The 16,769-nt window shown below is 50.3% G+C and overlaps 2 protein-coding genes and 1 long non-coding RNA gene across 3 annotated transcripts in view; all 3 read left to right on the plus strand.

Moving 5' to 3' along the window:
- LOC122120906 overlaps window positions 1-1,880 on the plus strand; it is a 33,764-nt gene extending 31,884 nt beyond the window's left edge. The window contains exons 4-6 of the long non-coding RNA XR_006149811.1: window positions 632-775; window positions 1,251-1,415; window positions 1,791-1,880. This is a non-coding gene — a long non-coding RNA (uncharacterized LOC122120906). The remainder of the gene's footprint in view (window positions 1-631; window positions 776-1,250; window positions 1,416-1,790) is intronic.
- A 30-nt stretch (window positions 1,881-1,910) lies between these two features.
- LOC122120819 (ral guanine nucleotide dissociation stimulator-like) lies at window positions 1,911-7,379 on the plus strand. Its single transcript, XM_042695039.1, has 5 exons — window positions 1,911-1,937; window positions 4,973-5,169; window positions 5,753-5,812; window positions 6,529-6,722; window positions 6,976-7,379. The coding sequence occupies exons 4-5, from the start codon at window positions 6,557-6,559 to the stop codon at window positions 7,377-7,379; spliced, it is 570 nt and encodes a 189-aa protein (XP_042550973.1). The 5' UTR covers window positions 1,911-1,937; window positions 4,973-5,169; window positions 5,753-5,812; window positions 6,529-6,556.
- A 3-nt stretch (window positions 7,380-7,382) lies between these two features.
- On the plus strand, window positions 7,383-12,412 carry LOC122120905 (ral guanine nucleotide dissociation stimulator-like). Its single transcript, XM_042695158.1, has 10 exons — window positions 7,383-8,121; window positions 8,226-8,444; window positions 8,711-8,814; window positions 9,246-9,306; window positions 9,953-10,021; window positions 10,450-10,533; window positions 10,980-11,012; window positions 11,303-11,424; window positions 11,617-11,712; window positions 12,015-12,412. Exons 1-10 carry the CDS (start codon window positions 7,387-7,389, stop codon window positions 12,268-12,270), a joined length of 1,779 nt encoding a protein of 592 aa, XP_042551092.1. The 5' UTR covers window positions 7,383-7,386; the 3' UTR covers window positions 12,271-12,412.
- Window positions 12,413-16,769: the final 4,357 nt, after the last annotated feature.

Raw genomic sequence — 16,769 nt, forward strand, 5'->3', positions numbered from 1 at the left:
AGAGTGACAAACAGGGGATATACCATAGGGGGAAGAACATACAAAGGAAACCAAATAATCACATAGTGCATTAAAAACTACAATAAAGGAAGACCTCTTGGGTCCATATCTTGGGGTTCATTTCACCTAGCATCATCTTCTATGGTCATATGTATATAGCTGTTGAGCTTTTCTGCTCATCTGACAAAATAATGCTAGATGTATATTAAGTATTGCATATGAGGGAAACGATGGGGCCTATATTTCTTGGGGTCTGGCTTGCGTCAGTGAATATGATTTTTCCAAGTCTTTCCATTTCCTAACTAATGGTTAGTGTCATTCTTTCTGATGGAAGCATAGAATTCCATTTTAAATATGTGTATATGTATATACATATATATATATATATGTATATATATCACATTTTCTTGATCAATTCATCTACTGAGGGACATCTGGGTTAGTTCCATATCTCAGCTATGGTGAATAATGTTGCGATAAACATATTTGTGCTGGTAGCCTTCGTATGGTTTTGTTTGTGATCATTTGGGTGAATGCTCAGAAGTGGAATCCTTATATATTAACCTGCTCCGGAATGGTCTGGCCTTTTACAAGTGTTTTCTGACTCAGTCTGTATACTGACTCCTTGAAGGGGCAACTGAGGCACAGAAGTCAAGAAACTTCGCAAGGATGTTGTTAGACTTTCCTTGTCTACAACAAGTGACGGAGAGAAACTGTTTCAAGGAGGAAAGGAGTGTTTTGGCTTGCTTCCGGCCTCTTCAGTCCAGGCTTGGTGGTAAGTCAGACATCATCTCATCAGCAGTGAGCAATGGCAGAGGCTGCTTCTCTCATGCAGCCAAAGCAGGCTGCACAGTACAGGAAGGGGCAGGACAGACTTAACCAGTGATCTATTGCACTAGGTCCCAACTGCTAAGTTCCCAGCACCTCCCCAGCTAAGTCCACAAGCAAAGGACCAAGGCAACATTTGCTATTCAACTAGTAACTGATCCAGGGATTTTCAGTCCTCACTCCAGTTGCCTTTCTGCGGTCCTCACACTGTGTGCATTCTCCCCAGCCATGCGGGAAGCACACAGAAACAAGTATAGACCACACATGGTACTGTCTGCATCTTCTCACAGTCCTCACATACCATAGTCCTTACTAATTTATTGGCTGTGTTTAAATTTTGTCAAAGTATGTATTCAGTTTGTTCAAGACCCACTCATGCAGATATCCAATTTAGAAGTAGTGACAAAAACACCTGTATTCAGGTCCTCAGGATGCTGTGGAAGGAGGCACGGGCCCTGTCTGGTTCTTCAGGACTTGCTCCAGAATCGCCACCTTGGCCATGCCTACAAAGCATGTGCTGACATGCTGACACAGGTGTGGATGTGGCTTCCTGCAAAGAGAAGAATGAATTGCCAGTGCCCTGGTTGGTGAGTAGTTGCATTTGTAAATATTCATGAGTGATGTCAAAGAGGAACCCCCTCAGTGAGCCCAGGCCTGGCTCCAGTGGACTGGGTAGCATCAGTTGCCATACATACTCAGGTTATGAATGAACCAGACCCTTCCTTTAGGACAGAATTTACCCAGGAAAATGTCCTCACTGTTGCACAGGCAGACATCGTAGCTCTTCCCTGCTATCGGAAGAGAAACAACCCAGAGAAAGGGGTCACAATTTGGAGAAGTGGCGTTTTACATACTTTGTAGGTTTTCAGGAGCTCTGATGGGAGCTTCAGTGGGAAACAGAAGGGAAACAGAGGACCCTGTCTGCTTTGGGCCCAATTGTTGGTATTTTCTGGCATGTTTAGGTTGAGAGAGTCATGAGAATGTGATGAGAAGAGCACTAAGAATTCTGATGGCCTGTGGTGTGATGGACATCTGGCTGTCACTGAGCCGCCACACTGAGCCACAGCTGCAAGGAAGCTGAGTGCACAGTGAGGCCATGTCTGAAGAAGGTGGGCCAGCCTCCCCACCTGCTCCCCACCATGCGCTGTCTAAAGTGAGGCTTCTCCTGTCTTTTTACAATCTGCTAACCTGGCTTGAGGAGAAAGGGCCTGTCTTCAAAGAAACAGACGTTGAAGGTTCCATTTCAAATCTGGATCCCTGGAGAATGTACCAAGTGGAGGTGTCAGCAAGAACAGGTTCCAGAAAGAGTCAAATCTGTTTGTGCAGAAGCTCTGGGGCCAGGTCTTTAGAAGGAACTGGCTGCAGAAAGGAAGCTCATCCTGCACTGCCTGGTGCTGGCAGAGGTGGTGCAGAGGTGCTGCTGCTTGGAGCAGTAGGAGAAGAAGCAGTGGGTACCACCAGCACCACATGACAGTTGGATGTTCTTGGCTGTTTGCTTCCATTCTTACCATTAAACATGTTGGAGAAAGAGGATGAGTATGCCGCTACCAATCGTGGGAGTGAGATTTGGAGTTGTGTACAAAGAAAGTCCATACCATGGTGGAGCTGAATTGCTTGTGCCATACTTCTGGTTCCATTAGTTCTTCCCCACCATCCTAAGAGGTGGACAATTGTCACTGGTATATTAGCCTTTGGAAATTAAAAATGGTTAAGTCTATAATGGTATAAAATAATAAGCACAGATATATCAAATCAATGTCATAGGCCTGGATTCTACCTGCAGCCCTCACACAGTGGTCACTTCCTCAGAGCAGGCAGGAGGAGTCAGGGACTGTGTCGTCGGGATAGATGGCAGGATCAGCGCCATGGTCGGCAGGACCAGTAACATGGTCCTGGTGATGGAGGTGGAAACCACATTGGAGGGTTACCTCAAGGGCTTCTGTTGGGTGGCTTTAGAGCAGGAAACCCTGGCCTCTGTTTCCCATGAAAAAGCCCCCACCATGGCTCCTAGTCAGGCTGAATGCATAGACCTCCTTGGCCCTGCATGCACGAACCATGCCAGTGAGCATAAGTTGCCATCATCAGAGTCTTGGGCACTGACTGTGACATTTTTGTTTTCAGTCATGGGGCCTGAACTTGGCCTCTGTGCTGTACCTCAGCTCTTCAGCTAAAGGCTAGTGCTCTACAAATTGAGCCATAGCGCCACTTCTGGCTTTTTCTGCTTATGTGGTCCTGAGGATTCGAACCCAGGGACTCAGGCATGCAAGGCAAGCACTGTACCACTGAGCCACCTTCTCAGCCCTGACTGTGACATCTTGAGCAAGGGAGATGGTGGACCTAGTGAAGGAGCAGACAGGGAAGGGCACACCTAGGAATCTAGGGGCAAAGGATGCCAAGGTTCTCCCTCCCCTGCCAGGATCCCCGTGGTGGAGGCGCCTGTCCACTTCCCTGTTGCTTGAAAAGTGAAGGCCTCCCATCTCCACTTTTCTCCACATCAACCAACTCCACGTCCAGGCTGCTCTCACTCTAACTCCTCTTCCCATGCGCAGTGGCAGCAGAAAATTCTCAGCCCTAGGAGCTGAGTGGTGCCCAATCCACTGTGGTAGCCCGATCCCTTTGTGCCCTTTCCACCTCTACCTCAGTGAACATGGTGCAGAAATCACTGGCTCTCCATGCCCACACTGGTCACTCCATCAGCCCACCAAATGAGCCCAGAGATTGGCCTCAAATTCTCTTGGATCCCAGGCTGCCACACTCTCTGACTCTCCAGAGGAGTAGAGAGCTGAGGATACAGGACACTGAACAAACTCCCCATTCTTTTCAGCTTCCCATCTCTCACCCACCCTCTCATTCGCACACAGACCTTGTGGCAGGTAGAGCTCCAGTATGCGCATGTGAGGACCCATATGAATGAACACAGACGTGTGCCATCGTGCCTGTGTGGATGAATCTGTGTCTATGTGTCCATGTGAGGTCATGTGTGTACCTCTCTCAATAGGTGTGTTGAACAAGGGAGTCTCTCATGGGTAGGCTTCCAAATAGAGAAGACCTCATCTGTGTGTGCACTTGTGAAATGCTCACCCCCACATAGAGCTCAGATGTTGCCTTTCCTTTTTCTTTGTCGTTCATTGTTGGCTTGCATGGATTTGAGATAGAATCTCTTGCCTAGTTATCCTCCTTGAACTTGGTATCCTCCTCCTGGAGGCTCCTACTACAGGAAAGAGAGGCCTAGGCAAGGACAAGTGGTTTGCAGTTTATTCTCTGTCTAGACACCATGTGCAGGGACTGAATCTCTACAAGAGTGCAGTGAAAATGACTGACACCAGCTGTAGGGTTCCCAAGCATTGGATAGATACTGGGTCTTATTCAGTGTATGATTTGCTCAAGCAGGTGCTGGGTGGAAGCACTAGGAATGAATGGGTGACTGGGGGAGGCAGGCAAGCTCAGGCACTTGTACATGAGGAGACATTTAAACTGGTAGGAGGGATCTGGTGGGAACTCATTAAGTGTGTCCTCATAACCATGACATTAACTAGACAGAGGACAGTTGGTTGTATATGTGGAGTGTGTCTAGTTTGGCTCCTGCCCTGCCATGGGGCCCAGCTAGCACCCAGGGGACATTTGCAGAGGTCTGGTCTGAGGCTGAGTTCAGAAGAGGGGACTTCCCTTCATTGATGATGATATCTCCAGAGATGATGTCACAAAGGGCCAGCAGGAGTTGGTGCTGGTTATCAGCTGAACCAGCTGAGCTGTATGGAAAGCGGAGGGACAGCAGGATGTTCTCCTGCTGTTGCCCGCTATTCCACAGAACAGCGCCACAAAGCGAGTTCGATATTGTTCGAAGACGCTGGGTCATCCCTTGTCCCAGTCGCCTGAGAAGATCTACACCATGTATCCCACGGGTGAATCAAGGAAGAAGGAGGGTGTGGAGGGAGGGCGAGTCCCCTAACCTACTACCTTCTGGCAGCCTCAGATGCCATGTGTTTACATTCTTGAGTGGGGTGTAAATACATGAGTTTGTGTGTATGTGTGTGTGTGTGTGTGTGTGTGTGTGTGTCCCCAGGTTATTTTCATTGTATGGCCCTGAGCCTTTTCCCAGTGTGCTGCTGTTTCTATGTTTGAACTGTGTCTCATTTCTTCACAGCAGTTAGAGTGGGTTTTAGCCCCCACCCTTCCTGATCCCTGCAAAGCAGGATACCTGCAGGGAGGCAAAGTGGAGAAGCTAGTAGACCACTTAGTGCCTGCCCTGCTCTTCGGAGATGCTGTGTTTGTCCCAGTGTTTCTGGGGACATACCGCACTTTCACGACTGCCCATCACGTGTTGAACCTGCTGTTCAACAGGTAAGTGCCACCTCTGATCCTAGGGATGGGTCCATTGGCTAGGCCTTGGCATGTGCTGCACCAGTAAGGATCTGCTTGGATCCTGACTACTGGCATGCTAGGAGCAACATCCTCACTGCCTGAGGCTGGAGGGGTGGGATGGGTCCTGAACAGGCCTGTCCACATCATGACCTTACACACTAGGGAGCGCAGGGATGTGGGCGGAGCTGGGAGAAGCCCCTCTCTCATGAAGAACTCCTCTCTACATCGAGGCCTCCTATGAATAAGACCTCAAGAAAAGCATTTTCCAAATTGACAGTGGTGGTTGATGTTCCATCTGGGCATCTTGACCTACCTGAACCTCACTCGGAAGCCCAGGGGAAACACTGAGAGACCCCATGCCCATTGAGGTGTGTGTGGGGGAGGAAGCTAATGGGCTCATCATCTTGTGTGGGGATGCATTTCCAGATGCTTGACACCACTCAGTGAAAGAACAGGGAAATCCTTGTCATCCTGAGCTCCATCCTGTGCTCAGAGAGACCACTGGGACTGTAGACATCATGTGCAGACACAGTATGTTTGACATTCTCATGGTGTCCCCTAGATACAGTCATTTCCTTGAATATGAGGAGGAGAAGGCAGGCGCGCAGGAGCACCTGCAGCGGTGAGTGTGCCTGGGGGAGGAGGGAGGGCATGTGTCTTAGGGGTGGTTGCAAAGAGCTGGCTTTGGGAGGCCTGGGCAAAGGGAAATTGAGATTCCTGAGGGGAAGGCTCAAGTCCAGGTAGAAATGTGTCCCTGCAGAGATTGTGTGTGCTTGTTGTGTGCCTATGGAGGGTGGGAGAAGCCTCTGGCATGTGACCAACCCAGTCCCATTTGCCTGCCGTGGGAATCCTCAGGACCACACAGAACAGGGAGGGCGACACTGGGCCATCATGGACAATCCCCTGAGATTCCAGGGGCCTCAGTGAGTGCTCAAGGGCCAGGATGTGCTGTTTGGGTTGAGAGTCAGGACAAGACTGTTGACACCTGGCTCTATGTGAACAGGAGGCCACTAGAGGCCACTAGAGGCTGCCCAAGTGAGGAGATTCTGGGTTCTGGAGATAACAAGCAACAGGACAAAGCACCCCAGAGATGACAGTTTGGGGAGCATGCCCAGGGACACCAGGCGGTGGGTGTGGGTGGGGTGGTTTCATCTGTGATATAGGTCTTGTCGCATCGCTCGTGTAGACAATGTGTGTAGTGCAGCCAGGTGACCAGGCCCGTTGTGGGCTATGGGCATGGGCAGGCCCAGGAGCCCAATTCATACACCTGTGTTTGAGGGGGTCTGAAAGGAGGGTAGGCCCAGCCTCTGACTCTGCTGCTTCTCCCTCTGCACCTAGAGCCTTCTCCTTCATACTGGGCTCCTGGATGAGGGAGTACCCAGAAGACTTCACTGGAGCACCGGACACGTCCTGCCTGCAACACCTGGTAACATATCTACACCTCAATATGCCTGGCTCTGTTGAGGAACAGCAGGCCCGCCTTCTGCTCAGTCAGCTGGAGCACATGCTTCTCAAGAAGCCAGAGCTGGAGGGTGAGTAGCATGGGCTGGCAAAGGAGAGAACAGGTGTGGGATTCCAAGCTTTGTCCACCTGAAGGCAGCTCCCATGCTACCATGGGGCCATCAACAGGACAGCCAGGGAACCTGGATGCCTTGGCATGAAACCTGTCCTGGCAGGGCTTCCTGGGGTGGAGTCCAGGGACTAGGGCTTCTCAGCAGGCAGGGGTCTCGTGGCCGTAGGAATGACTGAGGGGAAGGCAGTGCTGTAGGGGATCTTTGCTTGCAGCTGTTCCACCAACTGCCAGGCTTTATGAGAAAACCACTGTACACCCACTGGATCCAACACCCTGCGTAGAAGCAGTACTACCATGTCAGTCAGAGCTGGAACTAGCTGTAGCCTCAGAGGCCCCCTCAGCTCCAGGAGCTGCAGTGGAGCTCCAACAAGAACCCCATGCAGACGGATGTTCTGACTCACCTCCGTCAACTGTGACCGAAGAGATCAATCCACCTGCAGGTCAGCCAATGGCCCACAGCCTTGCACCATCTCCAGCACCAAGTCTGGATCTTGACCTGCAATACTCAAATGAAGAAAGAGTGGCTGATCCCTCAGTGCCAGGGGCACTTAGCCCAGTGGTAGCAATGGCTCTAGAGCCAGCCATTGATGCACCAATGATGAGGGTATGCCAGTGATGAGGGTATGCCAGTGCCCACTCCAGAAGCCCAGCTGCCTGAAGGCCAGTGTGACCCAATTCTGCAACCCGCCCAAGAAGGAGACGCATCTGCAGTTCAACCAGAGCCCTCCAAACCTATTGTAGTGAGCAGCTCAGGGCCAGAGCTAGAGGCTCCAGGAGATGAAAGCCTGGAGTGTGTTCTCGGTCCATCTGGGGAGCAAGTGGAGTCTCTGGGTCCGTCTGGGGAGCAAGTGGAGTCTCTCGGTCCATCTGGGGAGCAAGGGGAGTCTCTCGGTCCATCTGGGAAGCAAGTGCAGTGTTGCCCGCTTGCTGGAGAGGCTGACTGCCTTGAGTCTGTTGCTGAGCAGCCAGAGCCACCCGTACAGGAGCCTCTGCCGCCCAGCCGGGATGTAGCACCCGTCCCATCTGTGCAGCTGGAAGCTGACACAGGCTTAGGAGGGGACATTCCTCCAGTTACTTATTTTGACCAATACTATGAGCCGCCAGTGGCTGAAGACGCCGATGGTGCTCTGACCTGTGCTGCCGAGCAAGAGCCTGCTGGCCCACCAGCTAGCGAGGCAGACAGGCCTGCGGAAATAGACCCGGCTCCCTGGGAGTGCGTGGAGATGGAGGATGTGCAGATTTCCTCCAGGGGGCCATCCCGGATGTCCATGCTAGAGTTAGACAGTGATGAGGAGACAGCTCGAGTGCTAGATTGGCTGCCCGAAGAGAAGGCAGATCAGTTCTCCATCATGGCCGTCGTAAGTAGCTTGGCAGGGCTGGGCGTGCAGGCTTTCCTTTGCACCTCCACTGCCACACCTGCCTCAGGGCAGAGTCATGCTGACCATTCATTTCATCTTTTCAGAAACTGTTCAAAAGACTCATCCCTTACCACCTTTTGAGTTACGTGTATGTACAAGCTGACCAGGAGGAGTGTCTGGAGCGCCTGGCACCCACTCTGCTTCCCATACTGGAGCACTGTGAGCAGGTCTCCAGTTGTGTGATCACCACGTGCCTCGGGGACCACAGCATGGAGGCAGCAGAGAGAGCCCAAGTGGTGCAGCACTGGATAGAGGTGGCTCTGGTATGAGCAGGAGGGGCCCAGGGACCCTTCTTCCCTTTCCCACTCCCACCAAGTGGCTGCCTGCTCACTCACAGCCACTGCCTAGCCTTAAAGCCCTCCTCCTACTCTGCCCTCACTTGGGCTGTGTGCATTCCTGCCCTGCTTCCACTGTCATTCCCCTCCCCCAAGCTGTCCCAGTTCAGCCTAGTAACAAAGGCCCAGCCCCAGGCCAAGCAGGAGCCCAGGAGTTTCCTCCACAGCTCTCCTCACCCATTCTTCACTCCTAGGAGTGCCACCTACGAAAAAATATCTCCACCTTATTTGCAATCGTGTGTGCTCTGCAGAGCAGCCAGCTCCAAGGCCTGAAGAAGACGTGGAGATTGGTTTGCAGGTGGGTGCACCTTTCTCCTGGGCAACCCTTGCTTCCTCAGCTTAGCGTCCATCTTCTGGGAGCCCAATGGTAGTGCCCCATGGCAGAGACCACAGCTCTATGGCCTTGCCTAGGATTTGCCTGCTAGGTTGGGATTCCTCTTCTGCCATACATTGCACAAGGCCCTTGGGGACGTTTTCCTTCAGAGACATCACAGCTACACCAGTCTGTGCAGTGCTCTTCCAAGCAAAACCACTCTGGGAATTGGGGTGGAGCTGGAGGTTTCCCCTCAAGACTTTGTTCCTAACCATGTGACCTAAGGGTCACAGTGGCTCTCCCTGCACAGCCCTGTGCCCATTAGCATAAAGTCCTGCCTCCAAATGGGAAATCCATTCACACTCCTCCTCTCCCTTCCTCTCCCATCTGTCACCTTGTCTCTGCCCATCGTCCAGGGAGAGAGTAGCTGTCTATCAGGAGCTGAGGAGGATACACTGCCAGGAGCAAGTGTACAAGGTTGTATGAGCCCCGGAATAAGATTTGACCCTCGGACGGAGGCGAGGGAAATTTTCTCTCTGATGGAATTCAAGGAGCATATCCAACATAGCTAGGAGAAGCATCCGTCGTGGGCTTGGGTGGGGGACAGATCGTATGGGGAAGAGGAGGTCCCTGGGGACCCCGTGGAGTGAGTGGAGGAGGCCACCTGGGTGTCTGAGGAGGGTGGAGAAAGTGACAGGGTTGGGTTGTCAAGGTTGCTGCTGAGATTTCCTGTCAAGCTTCCTCCTGAGTGTGGCCTGTGTTGAGGCTGCCTCTCTACACCCCGCCAGCCTGGCACGCCCAAGCCATGCCCTGGCTCTATTTCTGGGTGGCCTTCCCGTCCCAGGAGGGAAGCCTAGCCAGTCATGTGAGGTCAAGATGTCCCTTCAGATCAAGCAGCCCCAGAAACATCTTTTAGGGGATGCAAATGGCCACATCCACCATGGAGACAGGCCTTGGCATATGCTCTGGCCTGCCCAGGGATACAGTGCTGATGGTCACAGGGAGCCTGAGATCCTAGGGCCCAAGCCATGGCTGTCACACCACATTTGCGGCAAGAGGGGACTTTGGAGGGTTGAATGGTTAGAGAAGGAGTATGTTCTACATCCATGCTAACTGCTGCCAGGGGCGAGAGTCCAGATACAAGAGCTTCTGGAAGAAACTCAAGAGAGGCTGCAAGAAGCCTCAACAATTGGTGAGTGTGCATGCCTGAGGCCAGGGGCTTTCTAGAAGGAGTAGTTGAGGGGGGTCCCCCAACCCAACCGACCTGTTGGCCCACTCCCTTAATGCCCCATCACACCTGGCCTCTGCTCAGATGGCATGTTGCAGCAATGAGTTGCAGCCACAGCACTAAGGCCTGCACAAGAGTAGAGGAGCAGGTGAAGGGCAGGGCCACAGACCTTGCCCGTGTGTCAAGTGCCAGCCCTGGAGGGGCCCAGACCTAGATAGATTTCCCCATGCAGGGCTGTGTCTTTGGTATGGGGTAGAGGGTGGATCATTGAGGAATGAGCCTGTCTTGCCCCAAGTTCTGCTAGATAGATGGCTCCATGGGACTGGGGTAAGTCGGGTTCTTGCGAGGAGCTTAACAGGACTCTTCTGATCTTTCTGCACCCAATGCCACAGGACTATCCCGAGGGCACAGTCCCTTACCTGGGCACCGTCCTCACACACCTGGCCTCACTGCACAAAGACCAAGATTCCAAGGATGTGAGTGAACAGGGCCCCAGCCCTGGGAAAGCAGATTGGGGACAAAGAGCCTCTCCCTGCCCCTTGACCTCCAGCAAGAGCCCACGTCCTCCCCAGCCCCAGAGTGCCAAGCACCACAGCAATCCTACTTGTGATGCCCTATGCCCTCAGACCTCAGTGCTGCTGATGACATGGGGCCATGTCTCAGAGGGTGGTGAGCAAGGGTGGCAGTGTGACAGCAGGTGCTCAAGCTAATAGCATGGCCTTGTCACTGGAAGCCTCAAGTCTCTGCCATGTGCACAGAGAGTTGAGCAGTGAGCTCCCTGTCCTCAGGACCTAGGCCTCCCTGCCCTAGACTGAGAGCAATCCTAGTCCAGCTGTGCACCCAGCCTGCCCTCTGCTGGAAGGACTTGGTAGGGCGCCAAGTGGAAACAGCATTTTCTTAGCACATATTCTTTGCTTTGCAGGGCTCTTGGCTGAATGTAAAAAGAAGACGAGAGGTGAGAAAATGACACCTTCCTCTGCAGGCAGCCAGCTGTGCGGGTCCCTTAGGTCCTTCCTTCCCTCTGATGTGGATGGTCACATCACTTGTCCTCCAGAGGTCAGGAGATGGGGCCTTGAGCTGGGGATCTAGGACAGCGTGCTGGGGTTGGGCACTGGATCTCAGTAGAGAAAGGCGAGTGTGTTGGGGAGAGACAAGAGTGAAGCCAAGTGAAGACCCGAAGTCAGCTGCCTGGCCTACCTTGCCCTGGTCCAGGTCCATCACCACTGTGTCCTTTCTCTCAACCAGGAATTCAAGGTGATGGCACTAATGAAGGAGCTAAAGGGCTCATGTCAGGAGCTCCAGGTGGTTCCTGACATGAACTTCGTATCTTGGTTTAACAACATGAACCGCCTAAATGAGTTGGAAAGGTGAGCTGGGGTAGGCAGTGGGGGCAACAAACATGGGAATCCCCAGCACCAGTCCATGAGAGCCTGTTGTCTGAGTCAGCCTCCCACCAGACCTGTTGAAGGAAGGGTGTATGAGCTCCTGAGTCCCCAGGGCCCCTGGGAGGGAACCCCCAGGGTGGAGCCTGCTGTCCAACCAGCTACTTCTTGTCTTAGCTCCAAGCTATCCAGGGAGCTGGAGCCTCCCCGCCGGGTACTTGTCCTGAGCAGGAACAACAAGAGGAGCCCTCCCCTGAGGAAGCGCTCAGGAAAGTAAGTACATAGGCTTGCAGGGCCAGGGACTCCCCAGGGTCTGGGTGGTGGGACAGGCAGCCTGATGAGCTGGGGCTGCCATCCCACCACCTGCCACACAAGCCTTTGTCTGGGTGGTGTGGCCCGAGCTCTGCCCACCTCACTTCCTTCATTGGGGTCCCACGGTGGTCCTCAGAGGATTGGGCATATGGCTCCTTGAAAATGAACAGTAAGGAAGGCTGCCTCAAGCCCAGGGGGCAGTGGGTGTGGGACAGCCCTGTGGTTCAGGGAAGCCCTGGAATTAAGGCAGTCCCTCCATTCAGTTGCCAGGCTTTGACAAGAGAGCTCAGCAACAATGGCAGTTCCCAGTTGGAGACAAATGAGCAGCTCAGCGGTGGGAATGGCAGCCATGCACCCAGCATGCACTTGGGCTGCTCACCCAAGCCTTCTTCACACTGCAACCGATTATTTCAGTCGGCCCCAAACATCTGCATGGCAAAGATGACAGAATATGAGGGAATCTTGCCGTTCCTGAGCCCCCAGCCCTCCCGGAGAGCTGGGCATGGGGCTGTATCCTAGGCTGTCCTTTCTTCAGCCAAGATGCGTGCACTCCAACCAGAGAAAATCATATTCTCCAATGAGTTATGGGAAATGCGTTGCACAATGCACAAAGACTCAAATGTCAGGTCATTTAGATTAAAAACCTATGTGGAAACACTAATAGCGTGTTAAAACCATTTCTTTACAAGAGCAAGGTTTTGGTGGGTGCTTTTCTTTGCCTTCCTTAATGGCAGAGACTTCTGCATATTCTGTTCTAAGAAGAAATCCTTTCAGGCTTTGAGCTCATTTTTTTCCTGCAGAATGAGCAAGAGCAGGTCCCTCTAGGGGCTAGGCTTTCAGTCAGGTGTTCTCATGAACTGTTCCACACGCCTGGAAATCTGAGTGTTGAAATGTCTCCTTTGCAACAGCCATCATCTGTGTGGGAAGCTGCTGGCTCCTGTGCAGGCAGGGAATCCACCTCAACCTGCTGGGAGGGACTGGAGTCACCATGCAGGACCCTGGGGGGAAATCAAATGAGGCCACACCAGACTCAGGGCAGTGCTTCAGGGAGGGAGACACTGCTGAGCTGCAAGAAGAGCTAAACGTAGTCAGACCAAAATCACAGTTCTTCCAAAGCAAGTGCCTGCCTAAAACTATAAGCACACTGATAAAGGGAAACCCAGGGAAACATGTAAAGGAGAAGATACAGATCACAGAAAGCACATCAGTCAAATGCCAGAGCCACTCACAGTTTCCTAAGGGAATATAAACCCTCTTGACTCATCATTTCTTTGAGTTCAAGTAATTCTTCAATAGTTGCCCTCCTGAGCTCTTATGCCAGTTACAGGAAGAAGATATATTATCTTTTCTCCACTACACAGTTGAAGAAAGCCATGGCAAGAGCACTTCCCCTTTGTGTTTACAATACCAGAATTGCAGTGAACAAAATTCCATCTGGCCAAGCAGACACACATGACCAGGAAGGAAAGTGGGGACTATGCTTCGACTCCTCCACAGAGCAGTAGCAAAGGAGCCCAGCAAGAGATCAATAGAGGTTAATGCACTTAATGTTGTTTCAATCCTCTACTGTAAATTACCTGCCAGGTGCTTGTGACTCACATCTGCAATTTCAGTGTCTCAGGAGCCTGAGATCTTCAACCTTATACAACTGAGATACACACTGTCATTCCAGATATCCTTGCAGACTGTTGAAACCTAAGACGGTCAAAATATAAGCTTTCATATCCATGACCATACAGTGGAGTTCAGATTTTGCATGAAAGCTACATTTCATGAAATGGTAAATTCTATCAGATGCAAGAATAGAATAGTCAACCCAACTTCCTAATGGAATCACTGCCCAAATGAATGACCTAACAGCATCAGTGCTGGATGTGATGAGAGGGGAAACAAAGCTGAAGATACAATGTTTCGTTGTAAAGAGAAATGTTTCCTTTCTCCTGTGAGGAGCTTTCAGATAGCTTTCCTTATTTTGTCTTCAAAGATCATTGAGAAAGAAGTATCCTTTTAAGTGGATATTTTGGTTCAGCCATTTACCGGGAATTTCCAGTTTTATTGGATTATAAGCAGCAAATATGTACCACAATTTACAATCTTTTCGTAGAGCTTTTATAAGAAAAAATTTAGTGCTTTTTCTAGCTCTTTTCTAGCTCTTTCCCAGGTCTTGTTCCTCCCCCCCCCCCACCCCCCACCGAGGGTCAAGATGGCCAGGTGTCAGCCAGAAGGATGAATAAACCTACGCCTTACCTGAAAAGAAAAAAGAAAAAATGTATTTGAGATCAATAAAATTGTATATTGCCATTGCATCTACTACAGATGACTTGTTATCCACTGTCTATAGCATACAAATTCTTATTTTAATCTACTAATATATTTGTCATTGAGATAAAATATTTTTCCTAATTTTTGGGGGGGGTCCGGTCATGGAGCCTCAACTCTGGGCCTGGGTGCTGTCCCTCAGCTCTTCAGCTCAAGGCTAGCACTCTACCACTTGAGCCACAGCACCAGTTCCGGCTTTTTTTTTCTTTTTGCTTATGTGGTGCTGAGGAATCGAACCCAGGGCCTCAGGCATGCAAGGCAAGCGCTCTACCACTGAGCCAACTTCCCAGCCCCTTTTCCTAATTCTTATATACTGAGATGTGAGGTTAGTTGTGTCATAATTTGTGTGTGTGTGTGTGTGTGTGTGTGTGTGTGTTGATCCTGGGGCTTGAACCCAGGGCATAGGCACTGCCCCTAAACTTTATGCTCAAGGCTATTACTTCTGGCTTTTTCCTGGTTCATTTTAGATAAGAGTCTCTTGGACTTTCCCACCCAGATTGACTTTGAACTGCACTCATCAGATCTCAGCTTCCTGAGGAGCTAGGATTATAGGCATGAGCCACCAGTGCCCTATATGATGTTAGTTTTTATCATTGTTGGTGACATACCACACTGGTAATTTACTCCCTACTCTTCTCTCAGGCAAATCTATCATATCCCTTCCTAGTTTTTCCTAGTTCAGGTTGGACCAGGATCCTTTGAACCTGCAGTCATCCATGGAGCTACACGCACAGGTGCATGCCGCCACACCTCACCCAGCTTACTGTTTGAGGTAGGGTCATGCTAACAGTTTTATTCAGCCTGGCCCTGAAGTGTGTTCCTCCCAATTGCTGCCTCCCCACTAGCTGGGACTGCATGTGTCCAATCTCATGTTATGTTTATCAGGCATGAGGAAGGGGGAAGGGGGAAGGTCGGAGATCTGTAAGACTCTTTGGAATGTTAGCATACAACCTTCTGAGCTCCATCCAATATCTATGAATACCTGGAACTGAAATTGCTTCAGAGCCCATGTGCTCAAGGCTGGCCACTAGCCTCTGGTGTTACTTAAGAAGCAAAAGGAAGTGAAGTCATGGGGTCCCCATGGGAAGGGTTGTTGGGACCTTGGCTTTGCCATTATGTCGTTTCTGCTTCCTGACCATCACCAGCTCAACAGCTTTGTCATGATTTCTGCCTCCCCACAGGCTCAAAGAGAGGGGGCCAAGTGACCATGGATGGAAATCCATAAAACCTTGGACCAAAAGGATCCTTTTGTCCTTTTACAGGCTTTGGTCAGGTGTTTGGTCACAGCCACAGAAGATGACAAAAGTGGTCGTTTCTGGCTCAAGTCTTTTTTTTTTTTTTTTTTTTGGTCCTCTTTTTTTTTTTTTTTAATTTAATTTTATTTGTGAACATACTGTACAGAGGAGTTACAGTTACATGGGCAGGATAATGCGTACATTTCTTACCAAGCATTGCAGCCTCCTCCTTTGTTTATCCTTCACATCCCTTCCCAGCCTCCCCCCTCCCACCCAATCCCAATCCTTCTCCTTCCCCCTCCCCCCCCCCCCCCCCCCCCCCCCCCCGCACCAACGTTGTAAAGCTCGTTTTGGACATAACAACTTGTACTTCTCATTGTTGCAACAGGTCCACCTGTATCCTTAACTGGTTTTTCCCCATCTCCTCCACAAGTTATACTGACATCAAATATAGTGAAAGCAGGGGTTATACTGTGGAGGAGTGACATACAAAGCAACAAAGAGATAATCTTATAAATGTGTTAGAAACACATGTATGAAAGAAAAAAAACATTAAAATACACATCTAAGGGTTCATTTTCCTGACATCACATTATCTGACCTTTTCCGCTTGACTCATACATATACTAGATATTACAAATAAGGGAAACCATGGGACCTACGTTTCTTTGGGCCTGGCTTACTTCACTTAATATAATTTTTTCCACGTTTTTCCATTTCCTAACAAATGGGGCAATGTCATTCTTTCTGATGGAGGCATAGAATTCCATTGTGTATATATATCACATTTTCTTGATCCATTCATCTACTGAGGGGCATCTGGGTTGGTTCCATATCTTAGCTATGGTAAATAATGCTGCAATAAACATAGTCGTGCTGGTAGCTTTAGTGTGGTCTTTTTTGTAAACATTAGGGTAAATGCCCAAAAGTGGGATTGCTGGGTCATAGGGGAGCTCTATGTGAAGTCTTTTGAGGAACCTCCATACTGCTTTCCAAAGTGGTTGAACAAGTTTACATTCCCACCAACAATGAAGTAAGGTTCCTTTCTGTCCACATCCCCTCCCGCATCTGTTGTTGTTAGAGTTCTTGATTTTTGCCGTTCTAACTGGAGTGAGGTGATATCTCAATGTTGTTTTGATTTGCATTTCTTTTATGGCCAGGGATGTTGAACATTTCTTCATGTGTCTATTGGCCATCCTTCTTTCTTCTTCAGAGAAGTTTCTCTTTAAGTCTTTCGCCCACTTATTTATTGGGCAGTTGTTTCTTTGAGGATTTGTTGTTGGGGGGTTTAATTTTTTGAGTTCCAAGTATATTTTAGATATGAGACCCTTGTCCGTTGTATGGCTAGTAAAGATCTTCTCCCAATCCGGGGGCTTTCTATTGATCTTGCTAGCTATGTCATTTTCTGGCTCAAGTCTTTGAGCTGGTTTTTCTCAAGACATCACAGCTGGTGCTGTGGGATTG

The sequence above is a fragment of the Dipodomys spectabilis genome, unplaced genomic scaffold (genome assembly GCF_019054845.1).
Source record: "Dipodomys spectabilis isolate Male_0828 unplaced genomic scaffold, ASM1905484v1 ptg000178l, whole genome shotgun sequence".
NCBI lineage: Eukaryota > Metazoa > Chordata > Mammalia > Rodentia > Heteromyidae > Dipodomys > Dipodomys spectabilis.

What these genes read in the sequence shown, in the direction of transcription:
- LOC122120905 (XM_042695158.1), top strand. Translation starts at nt 7,387, where the DNA reads ATGCCAGTGCCCACTCCAGAAGCCCAGCTGCCTGAAGGCCAGTGTGAC. An exon ending in GCAAGAAGCCTCAACAATTG is followed by an intron (nt 10,022 to 10,449) that starts GTGAGTGTGCAT and finishes CCAATGCCACAG; the next exon opens with GACTATCCCGAGGGCACAGT. An exon ending in ATGTAAAAAGAAGACGAGAG is followed by an intron (nt 11,013 to 11,302) that starts GTGAGAAAATGA and finishes TCTCTCAACCAG; the next exon opens with GAATTCAAGGTGATGGCACT.
- LOC122120819 (XM_042695039.1), top strand. Translation starts at nt 6,557, where the DNA reads ATGAGGGAGTACCCAGAAGACTTCACTGGAGCACCGGACACGTCCTGC. An exon ending in CAAGAAGCCAGAGCTGGAGG is followed by an intron (nt 6,723 to 6,975) that starts GTGAGTAGCATG and finishes CTTTGCTTGCAG; the next exon opens with CTGTTCCACCAACTGCCAGG.